The sequence below is a fragment of the Wolffia australiana genome, chromosome 9, assembly GCF_029677425.1.
Source record: "Wolffia australiana isolate 7733 chromosome 9, ASM2967742v1".
Lineage (NCBI taxonomy): Eukaryota > Viridiplantae > Streptophyta > Magnoliopsida > Alismatales > Araceae > Wolffia > Wolffia australiana.
Window position 1 is genome coordinate 9,508,804 of NC_135843.1, and position 10,930 is coordinate 9,519,733.

General features: G+C 34.4%; 1 protein-coding gene across 1 annotated transcript; it reads left to right on the forward strand.

Annotated features, from left to right (window-relative positions):
* The first annotated feature begins 5,156 nt into the window (after positions 1-5,156).
* LOC144707522 (uncharacterized) lies at positions 5,157-10,320 on the forward strand. Its single transcript, XM_078580663.1, has 4 exons — positions 5,157-5,349; positions 7,807-7,875; positions 8,001-8,107; positions 9,122-10,320. Exons 1-4 carry the CDS (start codon positions 5,196-5,198, stop codon positions 10,121-10,123), a joined length of 1,332 nt encoding a protein of 443 aa, XP_078436789.1. The 5' UTR covers positions 5,157-5,195; the 3' UTR covers positions 10,124-10,320.
* Positions 10,321-10,930: the final 610 nt, after the last annotated feature.

The following is a 10,930-nucleotide window of genomic DNA, read 5'->3' on the forward strand; positions in this document are numbered from 1 at the left end:
GCGATAATAGGGGGTTGATAATGGGGGATGAAGGAGATTTGACACCCCTAGGAATAGGTCTAGAGTTTGGACACATGAACAACTCAACATGTCTCCCTGATTAATCAATAAATTACCCTCCCAATCCACACAAAGATGTTATGATAATCATTTAAAATATTGTTATGATTTTTCTATTCATCTTCCACTACGTCAATCATCTTATCTTTCACCCCATTCATTGCCCTAGAGACCAGTATGTCTCACCTTTCTCACTCTATATTTTAACTTCATATGAAGCTATTTTTGGTAATACCTAGAGCCTTGAGTTCTAACCCCTTATTTTCCTAAATTGATCTGACCACATTTTAACCAGTTTATCCCTCAACTGATAAGAGATAAGGGTACAGTATTTACAAATGGAAATTAGATTAGATAAAATAATCTTGTTCTCTAAAATTTATTAACCTATTTTTCAAGTCTAGGAAAATCACTTTGATTTTTTTAGGATGACACCGTTATCTAATTTTGTGTCCTTATCTCATTTTAAAATGATATTTAAGGAAATGAAAAAAGCAAGACCTATGGAAGATAACTAACATGAAATTATATGTAATCATGAAATTATATAATTATACAAATATATGTAATCATATATTTGTATATAATTAGAAATAGTACTATCTCTTGATATTCATGATAAATAATTTGATCTCTAAATTTATCATTATATTAAATTTCTATTTAAGTCCTTAAAAGTTCATTTTTATATGGATATGGATGTCATTGATGCATCACATTCCTTGCCAAAAGATGTATTCCTTTTCAGTGATATAGAATGAGGATTATGTGGGCCTATAAAATATGTGGGCTATGTATATCTCTTAGCCCTTTTTGTCCATGTAGTAGCCACTGATTTATCTGGACAAAGGGTCAAAGAAGAGGGGGGTGGATTAGATGTATTCTGATTTCATCAACTAGCATGTAAGTGTTTATTTTATGTGTCATGCTACCTTGTGAGTGGAGTAGAGAATAGGAATTTACTGATATTTTTTAAAGGATAGGGATAATTCCTTTCTCTTTCCATGGGATATCCGGCCGATGTGGATTAAATCCTCACCATTAGTAAATTCCCCTGACAACGATCACTTGGTGATAGTATTTAATATGATATCGATAAAATAAAAATGTTGGCATAGCCATGATCTCTTTAACTCATAGCTTAGCTACGTAAACTAACATATGTGATGATTATCATGATTATATGAGGATATGTGTAAACTCTATAGAAAAATAAAAATAATTTAACTTCTCCTTTTGGAACTTTAATTTATAAATGCACTCCACTTTATTTTTATGACTCACTGTATACTTTTCATGTAGTTGTCTATGTCTTCTGGTGTGTTAGTAAACCTATGGAAATTTGATGCAAGATTGGTTTTTCTAGAACATTTTGATGAAAATTAAGTTCATATATAATGTCTTAGAAAAATGTTTTGATAATAATATATAACTAAGGAGAAACCTTTTCTATGAAAGGATGAACTATCATGGGGACCATGGAGAGTGAAATTGGTATATGAGTTTATGAGACTAATATTGTCATCATCTTTTAACAATAAACAACTCATTTTGAGATATAAGTTATAGCATTTTAAAGGATTCTTTAAAAATCTCCAGAACTTTAATCTATTTGTCATCTAAACATGCACTCGTTCAATTTTTTGGAAATATTAGAAATTTGAAAAAGTGCTAAAATTTTACTGAGTTTTTCACCTTATCATTTCCCAAAAATAGTAAATAATTTTTGTATCATGGGGTGACAAAACAAACTAGATCCCATGTGATATAGCAGTTATAGATGGAAATGACTAGTTCAATAAATTATAAGGTTTTTTAAATACCGATAGAACAAAATTTGAGAATCACCTGACATGTCTCAATTGTGATATCTAATGGAAAACTTGTTATGTTATATATACTTAATTCTAGTGTACTATTTTTTATATTTTTGGAAGAATCCTTCATGACCATACATTGACATTTGTGTGATGTGATTTAACATCTAAATGATTAAAATTTAACTGTAGAAGAAATCAATGATCATTAATCCATGAATATAAAAAGTTCAATGGCCTATATATAAGGTAAGTTGAAAAATGTGCAAGAAGATCACATCAGTGAAAATTCATTCTGTTGAGTTCGGGAAATTTCACATTAGGAACTGAAAGAAACATGTCAAGTTGGAGAGAACATCATATAAACATTTGTCATTATTAATATATTTGAATCATCTCTTATAACTCAAAAAAGTTTTTCTTTAATCACACCTTAAAAAAGCTTGGCATTGAAACCAATAAGAGTTATAATGATTATGAAGGTATTGTAATGCATTCATGTAAGTTATTGAGCATTTTATATAATTTAAATGTATACATTTAAATTATACATTTAGATTTAAAATAAGCATCCATTGGTCACCAAACAAAATGATGAATAACCTCAAACTATGAGGAGTGGAATATTTCTTTTTTGAATGGACCACATTGTGGAAAAATCACAAAATTATATTCATGTTCAATAAGGGATGATTTAATAACTTCTACAGATGCAGAGGATTCCATAGAAATAGTCTGGACAAATAAAATTCACAGTCTACTTCCTAATGTTTCCATACTGTTTGGTGTTAGAAGGGCAAGTCATTATGTCACAATGGTTATCATGCTAAGTGGACAGATGAATTATAACATAGTATGTAAACTTTACTAGGGTCCATGGGAGCGATTATGCATCAATAATAATAGGTTATTAATTCAAGAATATTATACCATAGATATAATCAAATGATATGATCATACATGTATCTATTCCACTCCTCATAATTTGAGAAAATATTTTAGACTAATCATCATTTTGTTTGGAGACCAATGGATGTTAAGATGAATTATCATCAATCTGAAAGTATAAAATGAAGACTCCTTTGGGATAAAAAACCAAGACATAAGATAATAGATAACAATAGTAAAATGTCAATGGAACATAGTATGAGGGTCCCCTTTATTTTTCACAAGGTAAATAATACATAATGAATAACATTTCTCATTGTCACATGAACTCTCAATGACACAACTTTCGCTCATGTACAATGTAGAAATAGGACTTGAATCCACAAGCCGTGCTATACTTGAAACAACAAAGTCTTGAATCCATGGGACTAGCCTCTCAAAACCTTAAGTTTACAAGGGGGTTGTGCTTAAGTACACAAGTACTAGAGCACTCTCTAACAAGGAGAACACTTAGAAGGGAGAACCATGTTTCACAATAAAACAAAATTATTTCAATAATAATCCTTGAAGGTTACAATAAAAGCCTCACATAGGCCACTAACAGTTCAGGGTTGTCCATAATAACAGTACCCGAGAAAAAATATAGAAAAAACAACGAGAATATAAAACTAAAGGTCAGAAGCCTGACAAGCCTAAGCAGAGATTTTCTGAAGATATGTGGCATGAAGAATTTGTTGGAGGCTTTTGTGAAACTTGTCAGCTTCTAGAAGTTTCTCCATCTTGGGACACCACTTGCAAGTGGACCTCAAGAAATGGGCTTCTAGGGTACATGACTCAACCATTTAATTATTGTCATCCTTTGGGTAAATTATAACACACAAGTAAAATTTGAAGGTAATAAATTTACCAAACCATTAGAGTATTCAAGGCTAAAAGAAAATAATTAATAATAAATGTTTGAAATATAATAAAATTCAATTCAAATTCATTCATTGCAAAGTAACATGTGTGTTATATATTTGTTGGTGAGCAAAAGGTGATCCAACATTGTAAAAACTATAGGTTTTCAATTCTTTTGTACTTAGTCCGGCCCAGTACATTATGTGTATGTCAATCATATGTAAGTCATGGTGGGTATCGCAAAGGGTTTTCTCAATTATGACTTCTTAAGACGTATGTATACTATTTCAAACTTTTTTCAATAAGAGACAATACATATTTAAACTAGTATCTAGATATCGGATATCGTTATCTGATTTTTTCTACGGATATCGATATCTGATATTTGGATATCAGATTTCAGTATCGGATATCAGATTCAATATGTGGTACCAGCATCTGCCACGTTGGGATGCCTATGATATATGTCATGATACATGGTATCATGTGGATATCCTACATCTGAAACCACTCTAATTGGTTGTCTGATATCAGATATGGGACATACTCTAGACTGCAGAACACTACTAGTGGTTTATATCTATCGACTTCTGAGAAACTTAAGAGAGCCAAAAATAGTAAAAAAACTTGCTCAATTATGACTTCTTAAGACGTATGTATACCATTTTAAACTTTTTTTTCAATAAGAGACTACATATGCAGACTACTATCTACATCTTTTTGCTATGGATATTGATATCTGATATTTGTATATCAGATTTCAGTATCTGATATGAAATTTGATATTTGGTACTGGTATCTGCCACATCTGGATGCCTATGATATATGTTGTGATACTGGTATCATATGGATATCCGAAATCAGAAACCACTCAAATTTAACCAAATATCGGATAGTGGTTGTCTGATATCAGATATGGGACATACACTAGTGGTTTATATCTATTGACTTCTAAGCAATTTAAGAGAGCCAAAAATAGTAAAAAAATCATGCTCAATTATGCACACCATTTTAAACTCTTTTTCAATAAGAGACTACAAATTCAAACTAATATCTACATATTTTTGCTACGGATATCGATATCTGATATTTGGATATCAGATTTCAGTATCGGATATCAGATTCGACATTTGGTACTGGCATCAGCCACATCGGGATGCCTATTATATATGTCGTGATACCACTCGAATATTGACCGAATATCGGATATTGGTTGTCTGATATGTGATATGGGACATACACCAGACTGCAGAACACTACTAGTGGTTTATATCTATTGACTTCTAAGAAACTTAAGAGAACCAAAAACAGTAAAAAAATCATGAGTAAATACAATAAAATGCAAAAACTCTTTTTTAAAAAAATTGTGGATGAACTAAGAGGCGACGTGGCAGATGCTGATTGGAGGACAGGACGAGCCTTGACCTAAAGAGTTAGAGAGGGTTTTATAAAAGGGTGATGACTACTCTTCTCTAGATTTCATTTGATCAGCGCAGAAGAGAAGATCGAAGAAGAGCAGCGAAGGCGAGCATGGCGGCGGCGGCGCTGAGAGCGCTGGCGGCGACGCGATCGGCGGCGAATGGCGGAATACGTCGCATGTCGTCGATTTTCTCGGGATTTAATCCTCCGCCGCCCCCAAACCCGCCACCCAAAGCCGAGCCAACTACCAATCTGTTCGTATCTGGTATATCGATTTTGTTTGATTTCTTGTTCTTTTCTTTGCTCTCCGCTTGGCGTTTTTTTCTCTTGGGCTGTAGGATTGTAGTCAGGAACGTGGCTTCTCTGGTCCATTTTTTTTAATATTTACCGTGTCCTTGGAATGGGCGAGTTTTATTCACCTTGTGTGAAAGAAAATCTGATTGTTGTGTGTTTCTTTTTCTGTTTTCAGAAGCTGGCTAGCTTTTTTTTTCATGTTTTTTTTTCTTTTTCTTATTCGTTGTTAGTCTTCCATTTAGTTCTTATTTTGTCCACTGTTTTACTTTATAATTTGATGCAGTTTTTTATTGTTCTTATGGTAGGAAAGTGGAAGGTACTTTTACTGCTTGTTCTTTTGTGATTGAGATTAAACTGCTCTCTCATCGATTAGCAAAGTATGTGAGTTTTTTTGAGGCCAACTACCAACCTGTTTGTATCTGGTTAAAAACCTTTTCTTCGAACTGTTAAAATTTTTAATTGGTTTTCATCTCATGCTGAAGAACTGTTAAATACTCTTCCTTGCTGCTCTTTTTTGCATACTCCCGTAGTTTTTCTTTCCCTCAACCTGCTAGTATATACTTTTACTTTTTCAGCTGTTTTACGCTATAACTTGTGATTTTTAGTACGTGTTTTTTCTGCGTGTGGCCTATAGTTTTTTTATCTTTTCTTAATGTCCTTGATCAGCGGGCGTAGAATGAGCGAGTCGTATTTCCCGTTTGTGTAGGGAAATATGATAGTGTGTTTCGTTTTGTAGTTCCTTTCTTCAACACATTGCCTGACGTCCATTTAGGTTTCGACGGAGTGTCGTTTACCTTCAAGTCTTTTGCCTACTGGTTTACACTATGATTTTTTGCTTATATGTTTCAGTTTAACGTATATCGTGACGAGTTATGGTTCCCTAGCGTGAAGTATTTTCTAGATAGGTTTTTCTTTAATTATTTAAAAAGTGGTTAACTTTTGTTTTTCCTTTCTTTAATAACCTTCTTTTCCGTTTAAGTCTCGTTAGAACATTGTTTTCTGTTTTTTGTCGCCATTTATGCATTTTTAATGGTCTTATTGCAAGAAAGGGAAAATACTTTCAAGTTTAGTTGGTTTTTTAGTCCGTCTTCATTATTTTACTGGTCGAAGTGTTATTCGCGGTTATATTCATTCTATTATCTAGTTTGTTTTTTCCTCATAAAATTCCCTGTTCTCTTCTCTCCCCAGCTCTGTTCTTCATCTCTTTCTCTCCTACCTTTCCTCTCTCGTTTCTCTTCCATTTTTCTTTCTACTCCTTCTGGTTGGTCACTAATTCGTGCAATCTTCCCTTTTCTTGGAAAAAAATTTCTCTTTCTACTCCCTCTCTTTGAGGTTCTTCTTTCTATGTTTTGGATTGCTTTGTTTCTGTTGTAGAACCTTGAAAACGATGTTGATGGTTGAAATAAACGAATCATGGATCAAGAGGCTAATATTCTGTTTTCATTCGTTGATGATAAGTTTCTTTGAATCCTTTGTTTTCAGTTATGTATGTTTCAGGCCAGAGGTCCGTCTCAGTGACCCGTGCTCGTTATTCAGATTAGGGTTTGGCGTCCAGGATGATGATGTCAAGTCATAGTCTCTTCGTCATAAAAGGGCGATGTCAAGTCAATGATGATAAAATTGTCATCGTCTAGTCATAGTCTCCTCTTCCCCTTGTCTAGGTCTCTTACCAAAGACGTTATGTTAGGATAACGATGATGATATCTGTTGATTTACTCTGATGATTGTAGAGAGAAATAGAGCAAAAGCAAAGAGAAATAGAGCAAAGGCAAAGAGAAATAATCTTTTATTCAACTGCAAAAGGTTGTCAATTACAATGATACATACACTCTATTTATACCAGCCTTCTAACGGCTAGTTTGACTAGCCGTGAGCCATGATTTATGGGCCTATTGACTCAAAAGAGCCCGATAATCTTCTGACTCCACTTGGGCCTGTTTAATGGGTTTTTCTCATACTTATTTAGCCCATATCTTCAACAATATCAAATCCATCATTGTCCGCCAATCACAGTGAAAGGGATATTAAAGTTTTCTAAAGTAATAGTAAAATAGTAATTGATAAGAAAAAGTACAATAAAGATTTATTTTCAGTAAGGCTTATGGATGGAAGATGCTCCTTCATCTGTTACATCCCTTACTATCATCAGTCATCTACCATGACCTCGGAATGAGAAAGGAATGGAAGCCGTCGATACATAGGCTTCATCCCGTCCCGATACGTCATCGGGTGCTTTTGATTTACACTTGGTTTACAACCGTCCTCCATCCGTTCAGTCATCCGTTCCGCAAGCCTTACTTCAGACTGAATCTGCAGACTCTGTGATGGATATCAGTCCAAAATGCCATTTTGTCTATCCTATTCCGTTGGTCGTCCACGAGCCTGAATCTGAAGTGTTTGGCTTGTTTCTTTGCTGATTGTTTCCCAGGACTTAGCAAGCGGACTACCACTGATGGTCTCAAGGAGACATTCTCAAAGTTTGGGGAGCTTCTTCATGGTAACAATTCTCACTCTAATTTTTTTTGAACTATAGTTTTATCTGTGCATGAGTGAGAAAGAGGGAGAAAGTGGCAAGAAGACTAATTTACATGCCCTAAATTTGTTTTGTTTGACTTGTTACAGCTAGAGTGGTCACTGACCGGGTCTCTGGATATTCCAAGGGATTTGGCTTTGTTCGTTATTCCACCTTAGAGGAAGCCGAGGCTGCCATTAAAGGAATGGATGGCAAGGTACTCCCCTCTCTCTCTCTAAAATTTGAATATACGATATTGACATGAATACATACGATCTAAATATAGAAAATAGAGGTACACGTTTAAACACACAGAAGTATATGAGAAACGAAAACTATGAAATTACTTATATTAATATAAATGCAGAAACTTACAGTGATACAAACATAGAACTTTGTGAACATATGTAATTTATAATTTATGCATATCATTATGTAAATTCACCAAAATGTCAACTTATAAATATTTGACTGGGATATTTTTATTCGATTTTCAGCTTCTCGATGGGTGGGTGATATTTGTGGAGTTACTTATGTTAAGATAATTGCAGAAACTTACAGGGATACAAAAATAGAACTTTGCGAACATGTGTACTTTAATTTATGCATATCATTATGTAAATTCACCAAAATGTGAACTTATAAATATTTGACTGGTTTATTTTGTTTCGATTTTCAGTTTCTCGATGGGTGGGTGATAAATGTGGAATTACTTATGTTATTATAAATGCAGAAACTTACAGTGATACAAAAATAGTACTTTGCGAACGTATTTAATTTATAATTTATGCATATCATTATGTAAATTCACCAAAATGTCAACTTATAAATATTTGACTGGTTTATTTCCATTCGATTGTCAGTTTCTCGATGGGTGGGTGATAAATGTGGAATTACTTATGTTATTATAAATGCAGAAACTTACAGTGATACAAAAATAGTACTTTGCGAACGTATTTAATTTATAATTTATGCATATCATTATGTAAATTCACCAAAATGTGAACTTATAAATATTTGACTGGTTTATTTCGATTCGATTGTCAGTTTCTCGATGGGTGGGTGATAAATGTGGAATTACTTATGTTATTATAAATGCAGAAACTTACAGTGATACAAAAATAGTACTTTGCGAACATATGTAATTTATAATTTATGCATATCATTATATTAATTCACCAAAATGTGAACTTATAAATATTCGACTGGTTTATTTTGTTTCGATTTTCAGTTTCTCGATGGGTGGGTGATATTTGTGGAATATGCTCGACCCAGGCCGCCGCAGGCGTCAAGCAACTCTCAGCAGCAGTCTTTTGCTAATTACAGTAATCCAAGCCCTGCAGACCAACCTACACCTTACACTAATTTCACCAGCTTTCGCTCCGAACAAAACCCTACCCCTCAAGAACAATCCAACGGCTTCCAAAGCACAAACCAACCTCCATCTTACTCCAATTATTCCAGTTTTGCCCCTCCAAACCCTAATTCCACAACCTTGAGCACAAACCCATCTTCCAACTTCAACAGTTTCAATTCTGAAAACCCTAATTCCACATCTGCTTCCTACAACTCTGCAACGTTTAGCGCAAACCCATCTTCAAACTTCAATAGTTTCAACCCTGAAAACCCTAATTCTCCCACTGCCTCCTATCAATCTGGTGGCTACAGTAGTGCAACACCGAACCCAAACCCATCTTCCACTTTTAGCAGTTTCGTCGCCGGAAACCCTAATTCATCATTCAGCTCAAACCCTAATGCCCCAACTTCCTACCCATTCAATGTTGCAAACCCTAATCCTCTTCCAGGGTCAACTCAGTCTTCCACGTTTAACAATTCCACCAATTTCGCCCCTCAAAACCCTAATCCGGCAACCTTCCAATCCTACGGCTACAACGGTGCAGGATATGGTGTGAACCCTAATTCTGGGACCGGCGGCTTTGAAAACCCTAATCCTGCTCCCCAGCACTCGTACACCAGCTTCTCCTCCCAAAACCCTAATTCCCCTCCGTCCCAACCTTACAACAATTTCGCCAGCTTCTCCCCGCAAAACCCTAGAAACCCAAATCAATTCAACAATTCCCCAAGGTTTGGCGATCAAATGAACTCTTCATCGTCTTATCAGCTCAACAATGGCGGATATCAAGATCAACCACCTCCATTGTCTTCTTCAGCAGAAGGCAATGTGAATCAGGAGATATCGCAGCCCGAACCAGCGTATCAGTATGGCGGCTGAAATATTATGCAAGTAGAAGTATTAATTATTATCTTGATTATGGTTAGTTAGATTACTATCTTATAGTCGGGTCATATTATATTATGTTTTATGTGAACTCTTGGAACACTATGCTGGTCAGGTCATAATATATGATGTTTTATGTGGACTCTTGAGAACACTTTGGTGGACAATATAAGAAGCTTGTTTTTTTTATCTGTCCAAATATCTTGTTCCTTTTATTTTGTGATGATCACATTGTATTACTCGTCAAGCTTGTTTAAATATTTATCCTTGTGCATATTAACCATGCAAATAATCGGAGATTATTTGTTCTGCTGAAATAAATTATAGCTTTAAGTTTTCTTTTTATGTTCTCACAGCTGGTCATCGTGTCAGCAAATAATTATTCTCTGGGGGTAATCTAAGAGTTATCCAAGAAAAGGTTACAAAATTAGTGCAAAGTATCTCTCTAATGCTCAGGATTGAAATTATTAAGAGAACAAGAGGACAAGACAACCTTTAATATATTACTTATGGAGGACGAGAAATTAATATGATTCAAAGGTGACTAGATTGATAGTTAGGGATTCATGAAAGAAATCAGTTGAAGTAATTGGGAAGTTGTGTCTTTTATGTTACATTTGAATTGGATTTTGATTCCCATATTTCTAGCATACATTGTACCATATTGCTTGAGAAATAAATATTGAATTTCAAGAATTCATGTTGCGACTCGACTAGCATTGTATCTCAAGAATTTAACTTATAATTCAGACTTATTAAATTTCAAGAATTCCGCATCTGATTTCAAATATAGAATTGAGA